Here is a 23,102-nt window from a genome sequence, read left to right on the forward strand (position 1 = left end):
CTGAGGTGGAAACGTGCGAACAGGATGATGTCCATTGCTGCTACCATCAGGCCGACTACCTCCATGCACTGAGCCACTGACGGCCGAGGAGAGGACTGAAGTGCTAGACAAGAATCGAAAATCTTTGATTTCTTGACCTCTGTCAGAAAAATCTTCATTGATAAGGAATCTATTATGGTTCCCAAGAACATTACTCTCATATTTGGAACGAAGGAACTCTTTTCCAAATTTACCTTCCATCCGTGAGATCGCAGGAAAGATAACAATATTTCAGTGTGAGATCTTGCTTGTTGAAGGGATGGCGCCTGTACCAGAATGTCGTCCAGATAAGGCGCCACTGCAAAGCCCCGCAATCGGAGCACCGCCAACAGGGATCCCAGAACCTTTGAGAAAATTCTGGGAGCTGTGGCATGGCCGAATGGAAGAGCCACGAACTGGAAGTGTTTGTCTAGAAATGCAAACCTTAGAAACTTGTGATGGTCCCTGTGGATGGGAACATGCAGGTACGCGTCCTTTAAATCCACGGTAGTCATAAATTGACCCTCTTGGATCAAAGGAAGAATGGAACGAATAGTTTCCATCTTGAAGGACGGTACTCTGAGGAATTTGTTTAGACTCTTGAGATTGGAATAGAACCCCAGACCCCTTTCCTGCATTGGAACAGGAACTATCACTCTCAGGTCGGAGAGGTCCTGAACACATTGTAAGAACGCCTCTTTTTGTCTGGTCTACAGATAATCTTGAAAGCAGAAACCTGCCCCTGGGAGGAAAGTTCTTGAACTCTAGCTTGTATCCCTGGGATACGATGTCCACTGCCCAGGGATCCTGAACATCTCGAACCCAAGCCTGAATTAAGAAGGAAAGTCTGCCCCCCACAAGATCTGGTCCTGGATCGGGGGCAGGCCTTTCATGCTGTCTTTGAGTCACTAGCAGGCTTTTTTGATCGTTTACCCTTGTTCCAAGACTGATTGGGTCTCCAGGAAGGTTTAGACAGTTCCGGCTTGGAAGAGGAAGGATTTCCTTTGAAATTTCGAAAGGAACAAAAATTACTTTGACATCCCTTTTGTTTGATTCTCTTATCCTGAGGGAGGAAATGGCCCTTTCCTCCCGTAATGTCAGAAATTATTTCCGTCAAACTCGGTCCAAACAAGGTCTTTCCCTTGTAAGGAATCGCCAAAAGTTTAGACTTGGATGACACGTCCGCAGACCAAGATTTTAGCCATAAAGCTCTGCGGGCCAGCACAGCAAAACCTGAAATCTTAGCACCCAGTTTAATAACCTGTAGGGAAGCATCCGTAATAAAGGAATTGGCCAACTTAAGGGCCTTTATCCTATCCTGGATCTCATCAAGGGGAGTGTCTGTCCTAATAGCATCAGACAACGCATCAAACCAGTATGCCGCCGCACTAGTGACGGTAGCAATGCACACTGCAGGTTGCCATTGTAAACCCTGGTGTACATACATCTTCTTGAGTAACCCCTCTAATTTTATGTCCATAGGATCCTTAAAAGCTGGGTACTGTTTGCCAAGACTCTTTGATAGAGTCCGCTATGGGAAACATCTTCCTAAATATAGGGGATGGAGAAAACTGGATACCCGGTCTCTTCCCATTCCTTAGCAATGATCTCAGTAGCTCTATCTGGGTACAGGAAAAACCTCCAACGAGGAAGGTACATCAAAATATTTGTTCATCTTACTGGATTTCTTTATTTTACTGGATTTCTTGGGATTAACTACAGTCATAGTGTCGCTGTCGTCCAATGTAGCTAAAACCTCCTTGAGTAACAGGCGGAGGTGTTCTAGCTTAAACCTGAAAGATACCACTTCAGTATCAGCAGGAGAAATTACACTGTCAGAATCTGAGATTTCACCCTCAGATGCTACCGAAGTATCCCCCTCCTCAGGCTTCTGGGAGGGGGCGTTCGAAATAGCGACAACTGCATCAGTAACCTCGCTAACTGAATGTTTATTTTTTCTCTTTCGTTTTCCCTGCAACATGGGAAAAGCAGACAACGCATCAGAAACTGCAGAAGACATGAGGGAAGCAATGTCTTGCAACGTAACTCCAGGAGGAGTTAGAGGGGAAGCGCAGGGCACTGCATGTGTGGGCGGTAAAATTTGGGACGCTTGAGAAGAAAGCTGCGACATTGTCATTAGACTCCTGAACAACATCCGCCTTAGAAAATGTTGTCTCAGAAAAAAGTTTATCCCTATAATTTAACGTTCTCTCAATACATGAGGAACAGAAAGGGATTGGTGGTTCCACATTGGCATCAAAACATAAAAAACAATTGACATTTTGCAAAGCCTCTAATTCTAATTCACAATGGATCAAACTATCAAATAAAAGATCAAATTTTTTTATAAAAAAATTAAAAACAGAAAAACGTTACTGTTATTTATTATATGCAGAAAAGCCTAAACAACGCTTTAGATCACCTCTACACCTCAGCTTACTTTGCTGAGGTGCCTACCTGCCCTGCTGACACCGGCTCTTCCTTTGTAGAAGCTTTTTCTAGTAAAAGATCCGGACTCAGGCAGCAGCTAGAGAAAAACGGTCGCCACTCTAGAAATGCATGCCTCTGTTGAAAAACATGCGTAATCAAATTTGACTGAACTCTCTGTCCTTCCAGTCACTAGTAAGTGAGGGAAAGTGGAGCGCAACACAAATTGCCGCCCCTCATAGCTTCGCCCATCGTAGCAGTCTTAGAAAAAAATCTCCCGGTCGGCATCTTGTTTCTAAAGTAAAACCGCCGGGAGCAGTGAAAACCACCTAAAAAGCCAGAGCCTAATTACTCATCAGCCCCAGTGCCTGCATCCAAGCTGTCTACATAATGTCTCCTTATCCATAGGAGAATTTATGTTCCTTGCAATAAAGAGCCCAAACATTTACTAAGTCCTTTATATATGTGTCCCATCTTTTGTAAGTACCCCAGAAAAATTAAAGTCAGCACTTACCTCAAATCTGCCAGACAGCAAGGCAGCTCACCAGGTTTGAGAGGTCCTCTCCCTCACATGAACCTGTGGAAAAAAGCGATAAAGGTGAAAGTGATTTTACTCAGGCTTTCAGAGTTAGGGCAGCATCAGTATGGGAGGCGCAGTGAGAATTATGTCCCACAAGTTCCCATTGCTCTAAAGCCACCACTGCTCTACTGAAGAGACTGATATGGACTACGGCTACACCCTAGGACAAAGCAGCACAATCTTGCACTACTTAAAAAAAAAAAAAAAAATCTTGCTTGAAGAACCTTTTCTAACACCTAACTTTACCACTTCCTTGCTCTAACATAGGCAAATAGAATGACTTGGGTGGGAGGGAAGGGAGGTGATATTTAACAGCTTTGCTGTGGTGCGCTTTGCCGCCTCCTGCGGGGCAGGAGTGATATTCCCATTAGTAATTAGATGATCCGTGGACTCATTGTGTCATTAGAAAGAAATGGCTGATCAGCGAGGGCTCGTTTTTGTGGGTGTGAACACATTTTCCCCATAAAACAATTAATGAAGATAACACAAATATGATTACCTTGAAGGTGAAGTACTTTTTCCTTCTATGTTAAATTCACCAATTTCAGTTGTCTCTTCTGATGCAAGTTCTTCATTGCTAGATCTGGCGTATGTTGGACTGTGGTTAATCATCAGCTGCTTCTGCCCACTGGGACCTTCAATGTTAAAAGCCAAACTGTTTGTGGCACACTCAGAACTCCCTGTCACACAAAATCAAAGTTTTCAGATATATATAATACACATTTTCATGATTCAGATAGAGAATGCAGTTTTAAACAAATTTTCCAGTTTACTTATATTATCAAATTTGTTTTGTCCTCTTGATATTTAATGACAAGTGGCATATATTTGTCTCCACCAATCACCAGCTAGCTCCTAATAGTGCACTGCAGCTCCTCAGCCTACTTATGAATACTTTTTGATAAACAAGAGACACCAAGAGAATGAAGCATATTTAAGAACATAACAGATTGGAAAGTTGTTTAAAATTGCATGTTCTGAATAATTTAGTTTCATTTTTACTTTACTGCTCTAAAATGAACAGAGTTAATGCACGCACGAAAAAAAGTGAAGTAATTAAACCCTAAATCTATACTGTAAATATAAATCTGATGGAACATAAAACATAACATATAAAAGTGGTTCCTGAAGACTGAAATTGAAGAACCAACATGCTAGATTTGGCGGAGAGGTTAGGAAGCAGCAGTCATAAGATTTTTGATCTTTAGGTTACCAACTTTTTCCAATAGGTTCCTGCTATAGCTACCATACAAGACTTCAAGACCTATATGAATAATAAAAGGGACAGTAAAAAGCTTGTAATTTATTTCGGTTGTATTGCTATTGAAGGGCATATTAGCCATGTCTAACTAATATCTTGTTTGCTAAAATTGTCAATAGCCAACCTATACCCACCTTTTGCCTTATTTGAAGGAATTAATCCAGGCTTGAGTGTGCAGACAACAAGGCTAGCTCCAGTTAGAACGTTAGTATAACATGCATCGTTTGCAGTTATCAGTATAGATATGTAGCAGAGTTAGCCTTAATAAGACTACATGGATTTTTTGCAGTTTAATTAGAAAAGTAACATTTTCCAGTTCTAAATTACATGAAAAGGGGGCAAAATAAACAATGAAAGTACATTGCAAAATTGTTTTATTACCCATTACTATTTGTTATATATAGGTTGTTTCCTCATTTTTACATTTAATTATTAAAAGTTATTTTTTAATTCCTTACCTTTATTCTTTACTTATACTTACTTATATTAAACATAACTAAACACCTTATAAAAAAATCAAGGTTTTACGTCCCTTTAATAATGTTAATAATGGTGGGTCAACCTCCCCAGCCTCTTACATCAAAGAATCGAGGCAGTTAGTGGATTAACTTGTCACAGACGATGTAAAGATCGTTCATCTTTTACAGAAGGCAACTGAATATTGAGTGATTAAGCTTTCCTGCAGTTCCATACATCTGCAGCATTTTACCATACACCTAGTCCTGAAGCAAACATCTCTTAACAGCCAAGGGAGAAACGTTATACTTCCTTACAACATCTACAGGCTCCTAGCAAACATAAAAACAAAGCCCACCAACACATACTCTTGTAAATTGCTTCTGCATTGCGTGAAGCGGGGAGATCTGTTTTACACATGGCAACAAAGCCATCTTTTTTCCCCACAGATAAAGCAGGATTGAAAGTCATTTTTTATGGTTAGCAATAACATATTTAATCAATCACACAGCCATGGTAAAAACACCACTGTACAAACCCTTAACAGCTGATCTGGGCTGTACGACAGGATGTCCCATAGAGATCAATGTCATGGCAGCTTCAGCACTTCCATCGCTACAGTCTGCAACAAATAACCAATATTGTATAGCAAAACGGTCCTTATACAGCACAGTTAGTTACAGTAATCTCATTTTTTACTACTAGTAAAATTCACCTCTGAATGTACAGGATGCAGAATACAGAATCTTAAAGGGACACTAAACCCAGATTTTTTTTCTTTAATGATTCAGGTAGAGCATGCAATTTTAAGCACTTTCTAATTTAATCCTAATACCAATTTTTACTTGTTCTCTTGCTATCTTTATTTGAAAAGCATGAATGTAAAGCTTAGGAGCCAGCCCATTTTTGGTTCAGCACCTGGGTAGCGCATGCGGATTGATAGCTAAATGTAGCCACCAATAAGCAAGCGCTATCCAGGGTGCTGAACCTAAAATGGGCCGGCTCCTAAGCTTTATATACCTGGTTTTCAAATAAAGATAGCAAGAGAATGAAGAAAAGTTCATAATAGGAGTAAATTAGAAAGTTGCTTAAAACTGCATGCTCTATCTGAATCATGTAAGAAAAAATGTGGGTTAGTATTTCTTTAAGTCTCTTTAAAAACAAAACAAATCAGTGTCCCCAGTCTAAGGTATTTAATAATCTAAGTGTCCCCTGGTCTGCAGTACTAGTTTCTAATTTGCAACAAACCCAAAGTGACTCATCCAAGATAATATATTGCCTTTTAACTGTGTCTGTTAGTATCTAAATTATAATCAAATAATCATTTAAAATTAGTCCTAGGAATGTAAAGGGTCATTACAGTAATAAAATGACACGGTCCAATTTTTTTTTTTTTTATTAGCGACACTGCAAATCTATGTGTTTAACGCCCACAAAGGGGAAACTGCAGCTAACTAATCAGCAGCGCTAGTTGAATAGTTGGGTCATGTGACTAGTGCTATTGATTGCTTCAGTGGCTGCTGCGGCTCTGGAACAGCAGTGCTCTGCGGGTCTTAATGGGTAAACACAGTTAAAACACATGGCTTGCTGTGTCGATACTGATAAAAATGACATGCTCTATAAATATTTAGAGCATTTCATTTTATCACTATAATGGCCCTATAAGTTTGAGTTATGCTTTTGCTTATGGCAACCCTAAAACACTATATGGCAGCCGATAAAATCGTAAAGTATTTTTTAAACTGCACATTTAATCTCAATAATAAAAACAGAATTTATGTTTACCTGATAAATTACTTTCTCCAACGGTGTGTCCGGTCCACGGCGTCATCCTTACTTGTGGGATATTCTCTTCCCCAACAGGAAATGGCAAAGAGCCCAGCAAAGCTGGTCACATGATCCCTCCTAGGCTCCGCCTTCCCCAGTCATTCGACCGACGTAAAGGAGGAATATTTGCATAGGAGAAACCATATGATACCGTGGTGACTGTAGTTAAAGAAAATAAATTATCAGACCTGATTAAAAAACCAGGGCGGGCCGTGGACCGGACACACCGTTGGAGAAAGTAATTTATCAGGTAAACATAAATTCTGTTTTCTCCAACATAGGTGTGTCCGGTCCACGGCGTCATCCTTACTGCTGGGAACCAATACCAAAGCTTTAGGACACGGATGAAGGGAGGGAGCAAATCAGGTCACCTAGATGGAAGGCACCACGGCTTGCAAAACCTTTCTCCCAAAAATAGCCTCAGAAGAAGCAAAAGTATCAAACTTGTAAAATTTAGTAAAAGTGTGCAGTGAAGACCAAGTCGCTGCCTTACATATCTGATCAACAGAAGCCTCGTTCTTGAAGGCCCATGTGGAAGCCACAGCCCTAGTGGAATGAGCTGTGATTCTTTCAGGAGGCTGCCGTCCGGCAGTCTCGTAAGCCAATCTGATGATGCTTTTAATCCAAAAAGAGAGAGAGGTAGAAGTTGCTTTTTGACCTCTCCTTTTACCAGAATAAACAACAAACAAGGAAGATGTTTGTCTAAAATCCTTTGTAGCATCTAAATAGAATTTTAGAGCACGAACTACATCCAAATTGTGCAACAAACGTTCCTTCTTTGAAACTGGATTCGGACACAAAGAAGGTACGACTATCTCCTGGTTAATGTTTTTGTTAGAAACAACTTTCGGAAGAAAACCAGGTTTAGTACGCAGAACCACCTTATCTGCATGGAACACCAGATAAGGAGGAGAACACTGCAGGGCAGATAATTCTGAAACTCTTCTAGCAGAAGAAATTGCAACCAAAAACAAAACTTTCCAAGATAATAACTTAATATCAACGGAATGTAAGGGTTCAAACGGAACCCCCTGAAGAACTGAAAGAACTAAATTGAGACTCCAAGGAGGAGTCAAAGGTTTGTAAACAGGCTTGATTCTAACCAGAGCCTGAACAAAGGCTTGAACATCTGGCACAGCTGCCAGCTTTTTGTGAAGTAACACAGACAAGGCAGAAATCTGTCCTTTCAAAGAACTTGCAGATAATCCTTTCTCCAAACCTTCTTGAAGAAAGGATAGAATCTTAGGAATTTTTATCTTGTCCCAAGGGAATCCTTTAGATTCACACCAATAGATATATTTTTTCCATATTTTGTGGTAGATTTTTCTAGTTACAGGCTTTCTGGCCTGAACAAGAGTATCAATGACAGAATCTGAGAACCCTCGCTTTGATAAGATCAAGCGTTCAATCTCCAAGCAGTCAGTTGGAGTGAGACCAGATTCGGATGTTCGAACGGACCTTGAACAAGAAGGTCTCGTCTCAAAGGTAGCTTCCATGGTGGAGCCGATGACATATTCACCAGGTCTGCATACCAAGTCCTGCGTGGCCACGCAGGAGCTATCAAGATCACCGATGCCCTCTCCTGATTGATCCTGGCTACCAGCCTGGGGATGAGAGGAAACGGCGGGAATACATAAGCTAGTTTGAAGGTCCAAGGTGCTACTAGTGCATCTACTAGAGTCGCCTTGGGATCCCTGGATCTGGACCCGTAGCAAGGAACCTTGAAGTTCTGACGAGAGGCCATCAGATCCATGTCTGGAATGCCCCACAGTTGAGTGATTTGGGCAAAGATTTCCGGATGGAGTCCCCACTCCCCCGGATGAAATGTCTGACGACTCAGAAAATCCGCTTCCCAGTTTTCCACTCCTGGAATGTGGATTGCAGACAAGTGGCAGGAGTGAGTCTCCGCCCATTGAATGATTTTGGTCACTTCTTCCATCGCCAGGGAACTCCTTGTTCCCCCCTGATGGTTGATGTACGCAACAGTCGTCATGTTGTCTGATTGAAACCGTATGAACTTGGTCTTTGCTAGCTGAGGCCAAGCCTTGAGAGCATTGAATATCGCTCTCAGTTCCAGAATATTTATCGGGAGAGTAGATTCTTCCCGAGACCAAAGACCCTGCGCTTTCAGGGGTCCCCAGACCGCGCCCCAGCCCACCAGACTGGCGTCGGTCGTGACAATGACCCACTCTGGTCTGCGGAAGCTCATCCCCTGTGACAGGTTGTCCAGGGACAGCCACCAACTGAGTGAATCTCTGGTCCTCTGATCTACTTGTATCGTCGGAGACAAGTCTGTATAGTCCCCATTCCACTGACTGAGCATGCACAGTTGTAATGGTCTTAGATGAATTCGCGCAAAAGGAACTATGTCCATTGCCGCTACCATCAAACCTATTACTTCCATGCATTGCGCTATGGAAGGAAGAGGAACAGAATGAAGTATTTGACAAGAGTTTAGAAGTTTTGATTTTCTGGCCTCTGTCAGAAAAATCCTCATTTCTAAGGAGTCTATTATTGTTCCCAAGAAGGGAACCCTCGTTGACGGAGATAGAGAACTTTTTTCTACGTTCACTTTCCACCCGTGAGATCTGAGAAAGGCCAGGACAATGTCCGTGTGGGCCTTTGCTTGTGGAAGGGACGACGCTTGAATCAGAATGTCGTCCAAGTAAGGTACTACTGCAATGCCCCTTGGTCTTAGCACCGCTAGAAGGGACCCTAGTACCTTTGTGAAAATTCTTGGAGCAGTGGCTAATCCGAACGGAAGTGCCACAAACTGGTAATGCTTGTCCAGGAATGCGAACCTTAGGAACCGATGATGTTCCTTATGGTTAGGAATATGTAGATACGCATCCTTTAAATCCACCGTGGTCATGAATTGACCTTCCTGGATGGAAGGAAGAATTGTTCGAATGGTTTCCATTTTGAACGATGGAACCTTGAGAAACTTGTTTAGGATCTTGAGATCTAAGATTGGTCTGAATGTTCCCTCTTTTTTGGGAACTACGAACAGATTGGAGTAGAACCCCATCCCTTGTTCTCCTAATGGAACAGGATGAATCACTCCCATTTTTAACAGGTCTTCTACACAATGTAAGAATGCCTGTCTTTTTATGTGGTCTGAAGACAATTGAGACCTGTGGAACCTCCCCCTTGGGGGAATCCCCTTGAATTCCAGAAGATAACCTTGGGAGACTATTTCTAGCGCCCAAGGATCCAGAACATCTCTTGCCCAAGCCTGAGCGAAGAGAGAGAGTCTGCCCCCCACCAGATCCGGTCCCGGATCGGGGGCCAACATCTCATGCTGTCTTGGTAGCAGTGGCAGGTTTCTTGGCCTGCTTTCCTTTGTTCCAGCCTTGCATTGGCCTCCAGGCTGGCTTGGCTTGAGAAGTATTACCCTCTTGCTTAGAGGACGTAGCACTTGGGGCTGGTCCGTTTCTGCGAAAGGGACGAAAATTAGGTTTATTTTTGGCCTTGAAAGACCTATCCTGAGGAAGGGCGTGGCCCTTGCCCCCAGTGATATCAGAAATAATCTCTTTCAAGTCAGGGCCAAACAGCGTTTTCCCCTTGAAAGGAATGTTAAGCAATTTGTTCTTGGAAGACGCATCCGCTGACCAAGATTTTAGCCAAAGCGCTCTGCGCGCCACAATAGCAAAACCAGAATTTTTCGCCGCTAACCTAGCCAATTGCAAAGTGGCGTCTAGGGTGAAAGAATTAGCCAATTTGAGAGCATGAATTCTGTCCATAATCTCCTCATAAGAAGAATTATTATTGAGCGCCTTTTCTAGTTCATCGAACCAGAAACACGCTGCTGTAGTGACAGGAACAATGCATGAAATTGGTTGTAGAAGGTAACCTTGCTGAACAAACATCTTTTTAAGCAAACCCTCTAATTTTTTATCCATAGGATCTTTGAAAGCACAACTATCTTCTATGGGTATAGTGGTGCGTTTGTTTAGAGTAGAAACCGCCCCCTCGACCTTGGGGACTGTCTGCCATAAGTCCTTTCTGGGGTCGACCATAGGAAACAATTTCTTAAATATGGGGGGAGGGACGAAAGGTATACCGGGCCTTTCCCATTCTTTATTTACAATGTCCGCCACCCGCTTGGGTATAGGAAAAGCTTCGGGGGGCCCCGGGACCTCTAAGAACTTGTCCATTTTACATAATTTCTCTGGAATGACCAAATTCTCACAATCATCCAGAGTAGATAACACCTCCTTAAGCAGAGCGCGGAGATGTTCCAATTTAAATTTAAATGTAATCACATCAGGTTCTGCTTGTTGAGAAATTTTCCCTGAATCTGAAATTTCTCCCTCAGACAAAACCTCCCTGGCCCCCTCAGACTGGTGTAGGGGCACTTCAGAACCAATATCATCAGCGTCCTCATGCTCTTCAGTATTTTCTAAAACAGAGCAGTCGCGCTTTCGCTGATAAGTGGGCATTTTGGCTAAAATGTTTTTGATAGAATTATCCATTACAGCCGTTAATTGTTGCATAGTAAGGAGTATTGGCGCACTAGATGTACTAGGGGCCTCCTGTGTGGGCAAGACTGGTGTAGACGAAGGAGGGGATGATGCAGTACCATGCTTACTCCCCTCACTTGAGGAATCATCTTGGGCATCATTTTCTCTAAATTTTGTGTCACATAAATCACATCTATTTAAATGAGAAGGAACCTTGGCTTCCCCACATACAGAACACAGTCTATCTGGTAGTTCAGACATGTTAAACAGGCATAAACTTGATAACAAAGTACAAAAAACGTTTTAAAATAAAACCGTTACTGTCACTTTAAATTTTAAACTGAACACACTTTATTACTGCAAATGTGAAAAAGTATGAAGGAATTGTTCAAAATTCACCAAAATTTCACCACAGTGTCTTAAAGCCTTAAAAGTATTGCACACCAAATTTGGAAGCTTTAACCCTTAAAATAACGGAACCGGAGCCGTTTTTATATTTAACCCCTTTACAGTCCCTGGTATCTGCTTTGCTGAGACCCAACCAAGCCCAAAGGGGAATACGATACCAAATGACGCCTTCAGAAAGTCTTTTCTATGTATCAGAGCTCCTCACACATGCATCTGCATGTCATGCTTCCCAAAAACAAGTGCGCAATAGAGGCGCGAAAATGAGACTCTGCCTATGATTAGGGAAAGCCCCTAGAGAATAAGGTGTCCAATACAGTGCCTGCCGGTTATTTTACATAATTCCCAAGATTAAAATAATTCCTCAAGGCTATGGAGTATAAAATATGCTTATATATAAATCGTTTTAGCCCAGAAAATGTCTACAGTCTTAAAAGCCCTTGTGAAGCCCTTTTTTTTTTCTTTATGTAATAAAAATGGCTTACCGGATCCCATAGGGAAAATGACAGCTTCCAGCATTACATCGTCTTGTTAGAATGTGTCATACCTCAAGCAGCAAAAGTCTGCTCACTGTTTCCCCCAACTGAAGTTAATTCCTCTCAACAGTCCTGTGTGGAAACAGCCATCGATTTTAGTAACGGTTGCTAAAATCATTTTCCTCTTACAAACAGAAATCTTCATCTCTTTTCTATTTCAGAGTAAATAGTACATACCAGCACTATTTTAAAATAACAAACTCTTGATTGAATAATAAAAACTACAGTTAAACACTAAAAAACTCTAAGCCATCTCCGTGGAGATGTTGCCTGTACAACGGCAAAGAGAATGACTGGGGAAGGCGGAGCCTAGGAGGGATCATGTGACCAGCTTTGCTGGGCTCTTTGCCATTTCCTGTTGGGGAAGAGAATATCCCACAAGTAAGGATGACGCCGTGGACCGGACACACCTATGTTGGAGAAAGTTTAATTTTTACTTCTGTCTAATAGCATATAAATGCTGCTTTTTTACATGTGCAGGTTTGAACAAACTTGATAGTCCGTTTACTTTTACACAGGAGTATTTCTTTCTTTATAACAATAATATACAAGCATTTAATATTACAAATGACTGTACTATATTTTAGTTCTACTTTTCCATGAACTACACATGACATGGATACAACAATCCTACAAGAATGGTACCCATAAAACACTGTTCAGTCTCACCTGCATTAGCAGGAACTGCCGGAGAGATTTCTGCCTAGGGAATAAAGATATGGTATGTGATTAAAAAGAATTCATGCTGTTCCTCATAAGATAAGTACAAATGATTTTGTCAGTTATATACATAAATATAAATAAAGTATAGCAAAGTCTAAGGGGGTAAGCCCCATAAATATATCCCTTCCTTACTTGAGTTGGGTTCTTCCTAGATGAGAAAAGAATGTGACAGTACCTACCCAGGCAAAAGATAATATACCATAAACTTGAGCCAAGTAGAGCAGGCTTATATAAAGGTTTTATTAGAAAGTATAAACCTGGCTCTCATTCTCATAGAACCAAAACAGTATTTATCAGTAGCAAGGTTGGACCATATGAAAGCAAAGGTGTGAAGAAACCCTACTAAATGATGCTTCCACTGAACTAAACACATCGAACTCGTAGATTTTAGTGAAAGTGAGCATGGAAGACAACCCTGTCTGCCATATTGCACAATTATTCAACCAAAGTTCATGGTGAAAATTTCAGGAAGCTGCAACCAATCTAGTGGAGTGGCCATAAATGGAAAATGGCTTTCTCCTGAGTTCATAAGCTATTAGGAATTCAAGCAAATACAGCCATCTAAAAAACTTTTGAATCTCAGCCTGAAGGCTGTGAGACACAGAGCGGCGCAACGTGTGAAGATGCGGATGTGTGCGCTCAGTGTGTCCTGCCTTTTCATCTCTGTGTGCTCAGCAGCGTCAGGTCGCGTTGCTGAGTGCTCAGAGTTGAAATATTTGAACTTTAGAAGCAATGTGACGCGAAGCAGCCTTAATTCTGGAATCCTGATTCCTTTAGCAGTTTTAGATCCATCAGGTCAGACAGAACAAGTTCTAGGGAAATGAAAATTTGAAATTAGGTACCTTGACAAATCTGTTTAAAATGTTAAGCCTTCTCAATGGAAAGAGGATAAACCCTGTCCATTCTTTTTCCTGACTAGCACCAAGTCAGACTGATCTCAGATCTTTTTCACCAGGTCCTGAAGAAACTGACAAAAGAAGGTACCTTGGAGGACTAATTAAGCTTATTCTATACATTTTTACCAAATATTTAAGGACTTGAGAGGAACCAACACAAAGAGAAACTTTAAATCCATTATGATTGATCTCCCCATATGATGCACCAATTACAAGCATCTCAATCTCTCTCATATCTTCTGTCTCAAACAAATTTAGTCTTACAAACTGAATATCATTTCTCCCTAGTAGATGTTTTTCCAGCAATAAAATTATCTACAGGGATAACAAGCATACCAGCACACTTTTTAGACATATTAAAGGACAAAATTTCCTTTCCAATTAAAAGTCAAACTAACTTGCACTTCTATGGCAGGAACAAAAGACATGGCGTTGGGATCAAATAAAGCTTGCTACATCCAAACTTATTGCATTGCTGTGACTAAAAGGTTTGGAACACTATGAAAGCAAAATGAGAGAACATGATAAATATGGAAGCATATGAAACAGACAAATTATTCCTCGCAATAGCACAACTAGAAGAAAAAATTACAACACAATTCCCAAGGTGTATTCCAAAACATTTAGATTTAAAGACCAAACAGCAAGCCAAAGCACAACACCATCCTGCTTGCTAATAGAAGATTGTGCATTGTGGTTGAGAGTAATTGGGCACAGTCCATAAATCCACTAAAGAAAATCCTGTGATAAACCTTTCAAATGTATGTGGGTGCTTGTATATTGAGACCACTTACAAGATCACATATGGGTCCCTACAATGGTCAAGACTAGGCTTGGCCCTAGCAGTAGTAAGCATTCTGCATCAATCCTCATTTCAGCAGCATAACCACTTCTGCTGAAGCATCCTTAGCTTCTCAAAAAAAAAAAAAAAAAATTAGCAAGAAGGGGGGGGGGGGGGGGGGGGGGTTGGGTTGTAGAAATTACTACCTACTCCAGCAGTCAGAATCCACCTACCCTCATGAGTACCGATATGGTTCTACAACAGCATGAGAAAAATGTAAAATCTTCACTTTGAGAATAAAAAAAAATCTCAGATAAGAGTTGTGAAAATAAAGAAATTACTTACATTGCATGACAAGTAAGACTCCGTAGAATCCTGATGCCCATATTCCATTTGTGTCTGCACATCTAAAACCTCTACTGGTATTTCAAGCTGCGGTTTATAAATTAAGATAAGAACAAAAACAAATTTATTAGGTAAAAATACTAGCTCTGCAAATATCACCTAAAAGTAGGTTTAATTCAATACAAAACTCTAGATGCTAAAACTAAAAATCTAGATGCTATTGAGAGTTATTTAAAAAAAATATAAAAAAATAGGTTTACATTAAAATACAAGATATGGCTTTAACTCATTAAAGGGTCACTTTTTTGTCTGAATATTTCAAGCTTGATTAAATCTCAAAATTTACAGCCAACTAGATATGAATACTTTAACAATAGAGATATTTTACACAAGAGAAATGAATACTTTAACAATAGAGATATTATACACAAGAGAAAGATTAAATCATGGTAAAAAATAAAGAGATAAAATTGTGTGACATCAACATTAAGCTTTTGTTACAGCTTTACTTTCTGAACGAAAAATGGAATGATGGCATTTCATTAGTTCTAATCTAGTGCAAAAATCTGTCTGGAAAAAAAAAATGCAAACGTGTACATATGTGAAATCTTGCAGAAATGTTGAACTTGGTTCAGCCTTATGTATGTATATAAGTGGGTGAGTGCGAGTGTGCACGAGAGCGCGAGTGTGAGAGCGAGTGAGTGAGAGTGAGTAAGAGTGTGAGAGTGTGTGAGTGAGAGTGTGAGTGAGTGAGAGTGTATTATACCTCCTCCACAGTCTCTTCAATTTCAGCAGGTACAGGTTTTGGCGACCTCAAACTAAAGGGAACAAAAACAGGTGCTTGGTTCACTTTATCAGGGGAAAGATTATAACTTTCTTCTTCAAAGACTTCTTCAGTTTCATCGTCCTCTTCCTCTTCCCTCTCAGAGGCTCGCAGCTTCACCAAGGTCGTCCTTCCTTTCTTTACAAGTGGCTTTATGACTTTAGCTTTGCTTGTCTTGACATTTCTTAAGGGCTTTTCTTTTTCTGGGGGGTCTGGCAAATGCTCTGCAGCTTTAGGTTCCTGTAATGGTTTATTCAACTGTCGTCCAAATCTAAGATTAAGTGGGGGGAAAATACATGATAAGGCCAATATAAATCAATATAAATAATTATATAACAAAAAGCCCATACAGTTCCTTGTGCATATATAAAATAAGAATCCTTTATTAGCATTCAGGGTGGATAATGATTTTTTTTTTTATTTTATGAAAATACATTAGAATCTAAATGTTATTTATCCTGTACTATAGATCAGATGCTGTATTTTCATATGGGCAAATTAATGTATTCCATTAATCCATTCACAATGTCATCCTCTCCCAGAGGTTTCTGTGAATATATTATCACATATTGGTTTTGTAGTTCCCAAAATTGTGAATTACTGTCAGAAATACCATGCCCCTTCTTTCACAGCAAAGATTTTATAAAATAAACAGTCATAGAGAAATAGACCTTAAAGGGACATAATTATGAAAGAAAACTTCTGGGTTTAAGATAGAGCATACTATTTTCTGATTTTAGATTGACTTCTATTATCACATTTGCTTTGTTCTCTGCTCTACAGTGACAAGCAGCTAGCTCACAGCAGTGCATTGCTTCTGAGTCTACCTATCTATGCTTTTTAATAATGGGTACCAAACATATTAGATAAGAGAAGTAAATTGATAAAAAAAAATGCAAGTTTTCTGAATCATGAAAGTTTCATTTTGACTTTACTATCCCTTTAACTAACATTGATTTCCTGCAAATCTATGTACACAGAATCAACCCATACTAAGTTTCAAGAAGCTCAATGAATAGAAGCTTGTTTGGAGTGGAACAGATCTGCACAAGGAGCCAAGTGTGAGAAGGAAGGGGGCAACGATTAAAAATAAAAAAGTTATAGTTTTAGTTAAAGAAAACTATTTAAATTGTTATTAACCCCTTCATGCCTAGGGCAAGTTTTTAACATCGGAAAACAAAGTTCCAATGTAAACACTTGCTTGAAAAATGAAATCATCCAATCGATGCGATCACGTAATTTCAAGGTTGGGAATGGTTTAAAGGGGAATACCTGTGATGCTAGGCACGCCCCCCCCCCCCCCCCGTTCAATAAAAAAGGTAGGACGTTCCATGCCGTCCTAAGGGCATTAGCCCAGAGCTTTTAGGAATAGAAAATCCTAAGGGCGTTTAGGGGTTAAGGTAATGTTTTTTTTTCTTTAGTTAAATAAAACTATTAACATTGTTATTAATATAATCATTGTTTCTCCTTCTAATAAATACAGCTGAAAAGTTGATCAACTATGAATAATTAACCAATTAAACTGGAGATAGTTCACCTCTCAATTTAATTTATTTCAATGATCTGTCTTTGCATATCTGCTACTTTTGTGAGCACCCTGGTATCTGGGGAAAGCTTTGTTCTAAACATCATATACAATTTTAATACGCACAAGGAAGCGCCTTTTTTATCTCTTGATCCAGTAGTGTAGGATATGCACATGTTCTTTACCAAAGGATACCAACAGAACAAAGCAAATTTGAAAAAAGGTGAATTTAAAAGTGTCTTAAAATTCTGAATTATGCAAGTTTAAATTTTGATTTTCCTACCACTTTAAAGATTACATTGTAGGTATCTAAAGGAGAGTAACTGCACATGTGCAAACATGTCAGCACTGGGATGCAAGGAAAGCTAGATTTCAACATGGCGGAACCCATGACTAGAGGGAGGCAGGGAATAACCTCAAACCTATGCTTATAACATGTTTTTATTGCTTAAAGGGACAGTATACATCAATTTTCATATAACTGCATGCAATAGACTAAGAAGAATATGCACAGATACTGATTGCACTACACTGTTGATGAGGTAGTCTGGGACACCCACTAAAAGGGGCTGGATAAACAGAAAGAGCAGACAATCCCAACCTCCCCCATTCCCTGCATAAGAAAAGACAAATAACAAAGAGGAGCATGCAAAATTCTGTAAACGTGCGTATACATCTGGCACCGTAGGGCTTGGTTAGGAGTCTAAAAATCAGCACAATGTTCTTTAAAAATAAGCAAAACTATACATTTTTTTTTAAAAACACTGCATACATGTTTTGTAGATGATCCATTTATATAGCCCATCTGGTAAAGAAAAATCTAGTGTACAATGTCCCTTCAAATTTATCTTACCTTAATACATATCATAATAACTCCATACCCTAAAAGTTACCATAAAGGGAAGGGGATTTTTTCTTCTTCCTTTTTATACATAATGAATATATTTTATATAAAGTTTTTATGCACATTTCACGCCCAATAATAAATTATGTCAAATTCAGAATGAAAGCCCACGGGGACCAGAGATTTTAGTCCAAATAAGTTTCCTGTCTGCATAACAATCTAAACTTATCACCACAATTTCTATGTCAGCAAGGGCCGATTGGCTATTCCAAATAAGGCAAGTGGTGGGAGGAGTTTGGATAAAAATGACTGAAGCAAACAAGGTGTTCATCCATCAAAAAAAAAACACTTACCTAATGTAAGTTTATTACATAACTGTAGAGATATCTTGTAACCACCTAATGTTAGTTTATTACATGACTGCAGAGATATCTTATAACTACCTAATGTTAGTTTATTACATGACTGCAGAGATATCTTGTAACTACCTAATGTTAGTTTATTACATGACTGCAGAGATATCTTGTAACTACTTAATGTTAGTTTATTACAAGACTGCAGAGATATCTTGTAACTACCTAATTCTAGTTTATTACATGACTGCAGATTGATATCTTGTAACTACCTAATGCTAGTTTATTACATAACTGCAGAGATATCTTGTACCCACCTAATGTTAGTTTATTACATGACTGCAGAGATATCATGTAACTACCTAATGTTAGTTTATTACATGACTGCAGAGATATCTTGTAACTACCTAATGTTAGTTTATTACATGACTGCAGAGATAACAGAATTTATGTTTACCTGATAAATTACTTTCTCCAACGGTGTGTCCGGTCCACGGCGTCATCCTTACTTGTGGGATATTCTCTTCCCCAACAGGAAATGGCAAAGAGCCCAGCAAAGCTGGTCACATGATCCCTCCTAGGCTCCGCCTACCCCAGTCATTCGACCGACGTTAAGGAGGAATATTTGCATAGGAGAAACCATATGTTACCGTGGTGACTGTAGTTAAAGAAAATAAATTATCAGACCTGATTAAAAAAACCAGGGCGGGCCGTGGACCGGACACACCGTTGGAGAAAGTAATTTATCAGGTAAACATAAATTCTGTTTTCTCCAACATAGGTGTGTCCGGTCCACGGCGTCATCCTTACTTGTGGGAACCAATACCAAAGCTTTAGGACACGGATGAAGGGAGGGAGCAAATCAGGTCACCTAAATGGAAGGCACCACGGCTTGCAAAACCTTTCTCCCAAAAATAGCCTCAGAAGAAGCAAAAGTATCAAATTTGTAAAATTTAGAAAAAGTGTGCAGTGAAGACCAAGTCGCTGCCTTACATATCTGATCAACAGAAGCCTCGTTCTTGAAGGCCCATGTGGAAGCCACAGCCCTAGTGGAGTGAGCTGTGATTCTTTCAGGAGGCTGCCGTCCGGCAGTCTCATAAGCCAATCGGATAATGCTTTTAATCCAGAAGGAGAGAGAGGTAGAAGTTGCTTTTTGACCTCTCCGTTTACCAGAATAAACAACAAACAAAGACAAAGTTTGTCTGAAATCCTTAGTAGCTGCTAAGTAAAATTTGAGAGCACGAACTACATCCAAGTTGTGCAACAAACGTTCCTTCTTTGAAACTGGATTAGGACACAAAGAAGGCACAACTATCTCCTGGTTAATGTTTTTGTTAGAAACAACTTTTGGAAGAAAACCAGGTTTAGTACGCAAAACCACCTTATCAACGGAATGTAAGGGTTCAAACGGAACCCCCTGAAGAACTGAAAGAACTAGGTTGAGACTCCAAGGAGGAGTCAAAATTTTGTAAACAGGCTTGATTCTAACCAGAGCCTGAACAAAGGCTAGAACATCTGGCACAGCTGCCAGCTTTTTGTGAAGTAACACAGACAAGGCAGAAATCTGTCCCATCAAGGAACTTGCAGATAATCCTTTTTCCAATCCTTCTCGAAGGAAGGATAGACTCTTAGGAATCTTAACCTTGTCCCAAGGGAATCCTGCAGATTCACACCAACAGATATACCAAATTATGTGGTAATTTTTCTGGTTACAGGCTTTCAGGCCTGAACAAGAGTATTAATAACAGAATCTGAGAACCCTCGCTTTGATAAGATCAAGCGTTCAATCTCCAAGCAGTCAGCTGGAGTGGGTCGAACGGACCTAGAACAAGAAGGTCTCGTCTCAAAGGTAGCTTCCATGGTGGAGCCGATGACATATTCACCAGATCTGCATACCAAGTCCTGCGTGGCCACGCAGGAGCTATCAAAATCACCGACGCCCTCTCCTGATTGATCCTGGCTACCAGCCTGGGGATGAGAGGAAACGGCGGGAACACATAAGCTAGTTTGAAGGTCCAAGGTGCTACTAGTGCATCCACTAGAGCCGCCTTGGGATCCCTGGATCTGTACCCGTAGTAAGGAACTCTGAAGTTCTGACGAGAGGCCATCAGATCCATGTCTGGAATGCCCCACGGTTGAGTGACTTGGGCAAAGATTTCCGGATGGAGTTCCCACTTCCCCGGATGCAATGTCTGACGACTCAGAAAATCCGCTTCCCAATTTTCCACTCCTGGGATGTGGATAGCAGACAGGTGGCAGGAGTGAGACTCCGCCCATAGAATGATTTTGGTCACTTCTTCCATCGCTAGGGAACTCCTTGTTCCCCCCTGATGGTTGATGTATGAACTTGGCCCTCGCTAGCTGAGGCCAAGCTTTGAGAGCATTGAATATCGCTCTCAGTTCCAGAATATTTATCGGTAGAAGAGATTCTACCCGAGACCAAAGACCCTGAGCTTTCAGGGATCCCCAGACCGCGCCCCAGCCCATCAGACTGGCGTCGGTCGTGACAATGACCCACTCTGGTCTGCGGAAGGTCATCCCTTGTGACAGGTTGTCCAGGGACAGCCACCAACGGAATGAGTCTCTGGTCCTCTGATTTACTTGTATCTTCGGAGACAAGTCTGAATAGTCCCCATTCCACTGACTGAGAATGAACAGTTGTAATGGTCTTAGATGAATGCGCACAAAAGGAACTATGTCCATTGCCGCCACCATCAAACCTATCACTTCCATGCACTGCGCTATGGAAGGAAGAGGAACGGAATGAAGTATCCGACAAGAGTCTAGAAGTTTTGTTTTTCTGGCTTCTGTCAGAAAAATCCTCATTTCTAAGGAGTCTATTATAGTTCCCAAGAAGGGAACCCTCGTTGACGGAGATAGAGAACTCTTTTCCACGTTCACTTTCCATCCGTGAGATCTGAGAAAGGCCAGGACAATGTCCGTGTGAGCCTTTACTTGAGGAAGGGACGACGCTCGAATCAGAATGTCGTCCAAGTAAGGTACTACAGCAATGCCCCTTGGTCTTAGCACCGCCAGAAGGGACCCTAGTACCTATGAGAAAATCCTAGGAGCAGTGGCTAATCCGAAAGGAAACGCCACGAACTGGAAATGCTTGTCCAGGAATGCAAACCTTAGGAACCGATGATGTTCCTTGTGGATAGGAATATGTAGATACGCATCCTTGAAATCCACCTTGGTCATGAATTGACCTTCCTGGATGGAAGGAAGAAGTGTTCGAATGGTTTCCATCTTGAACGATGGAACCTTGAGAAACTTGTTCAAGATCTTGAGATCTAAGATTGGTCTGAACGTTCCCTCTTTTTTGGGAACTATGAACAGATTGGAGTAGAACCCCATCCCTTGTTCTCCTAATGGAACAGGATGAATCACTCCCATTTTTAGCAGGTCTTCTACCCAATGTAAGAATGCCTGTCTTCTTATGTGGTCTGAAGACAACTGAGACCTGTGGAACCTCCCCCTTGGAGGAAGCCCCTTGAACTCCAGAGAATAACCTTGGGAGACTATTTCTAGCGCCCAAGGATCCAGAACATCTCTTGCCCCAGCCTGAGCGAAGAGAGAGAGTCTGCCCCCCACCAGATCCGGTCCCGGATCGGGGGCCCGCATTTCATGCTGTCTTGGTAGCAGTGGCAGGTTTCCTGGCCTGCTTTCCTTTGTTCCAGCCTTGCATAGGTCTCCAGGCTGGATTGGCTTGAGAAGTATTACCTTCCTGCTTAGAGGACGTAGCCCTTGGGGCTGATCCGTTTCTGCGAAAGGGACGAAACTTAGGTTTATTTTTGGTCTTGAAAAGACCTATCCTGAGGAAGGGCGTGGCCCTTGCCCCCAGTGATATCAGAGATAATCTCTTTCAAGTCAGGGCCAAAGAGTGTTTTTCCCCTTGAAAGGAATGTCAAGCAATTTGTTCTTGGAAGACGCATCCGCTGCCCAAGATTTTAACCAAAGCGCTCTGCGCCACAATAGCAAACCCAGAATTTTTTCGCCGCTAACCTAGCCAATTGCAAGGTGGCGTCTAGGGTGAAAGAATTAGCCAATTTAAGAGCACGAATTCTGTCCATAATCTCCTCATAAGAAGAAGAATTACTAATAATCGCCTTTCCTAGCTCATCAAACTAGAAACACGCGGCTGCAGTGACAGGGACAATGCATGCAATTGGTTGTAGAAGGGAACCTTGCTGAACAAACATCTTTAGCAGACCTTCTAATTTTTTATCCATAGGATCTTGGAAAGCACAACTATCTTCTATGGGTATAGTGGCGCGCTTGTGTAGAGTAGAAACCGCCCCCTCGACCTTGGGGACTGTCTGCCATCAGTCCTTTCTGGGGTCGACTATAGGAAAACAATTTTATAAATATGGGGGGAGGTACTAAAGGTATACCGGGCCTGTCCCATTCTTTACTAACAATGTACGCCACCCGCTTGGATATAGGAAAAGCTTCGGGGGGCCCCGGGGCCTCTAAGAACTTTTCCATTTTACATAGTGGTTCTGGAATGACCAGATAATCACGATCATCCAAATTGGATAACACCTCCTTAAGCAGAGCGCGGAGATGTTCCAACTTAAATTTAAAAGTAATCACATCAGGTTCAGCTTGTTGAGAAATGTTTCCTGAATCTGAAATTTCTCCCTCAGACAAAACCTCCCTGGCCCCCTGAGACTGGTGTAGGGGCCCTTCAGAAACCATATCATCAGCGTTCTCATGCTCTACAGAATTTTCTAAAACAGAGCAGTCGCGCTTTCGCTGATAAGTGGGCATATTGGCTAAAATGTTTTTGATAGAATTATCCATTACAGCCGTTAAATGTTGCATAGTAAGGAGTAT

The 23,102-nt window shown here is 41.0% G+C and overlaps 1 protein-coding gene across 1 annotated transcript in view; it reads right to left on the reverse strand.

Moving 5' to 3' along the window:
• Positions 1–23,102, reverse strand: part of BDP1 (B double prime 1, subunit of RNA polymerase III transcription initiation factor IIIB) — a 437,422-nt gene that overhangs the window by 75,010 nt on the left and 339,310 nt on the right. Inside the window, exons 32-36 of the mRNA XM_053701442.1 lie at positions 15,485–15,812; positions 14,719–14,805; positions 12,643–12,676; positions 5,281–5,364; positions 3,525–3,705 (exon numbers count right to left, since the gene is read on the reverse strand). Of these exons, the coding sequence (XP_053557417.1) occupies positions 3,525–3,705; positions 5,281–5,364; positions 12,643–12,676; positions 14,719–14,805; positions 15,485–15,812 (714 nt within the window). The remainder of the gene's footprint in view (positions 1–3,524; positions 3,706–5,280; positions 5,365–12,642; positions 12,677–14,718; positions 14,806–15,484; positions 15,813–23,102) is intronic.

The sequence above is a fragment of the Bombina bombina genome, chromosome 2 (genome assembly GCF_027579735.1).
Source record: "Bombina bombina isolate aBomBom1 chromosome 2, aBomBom1.pri, whole genome shotgun sequence".
Lineage (NCBI taxonomy): Eukaryota > Metazoa > Chordata > Amphibia > Anura > Bombinatoridae > Bombina > Bombina bombina.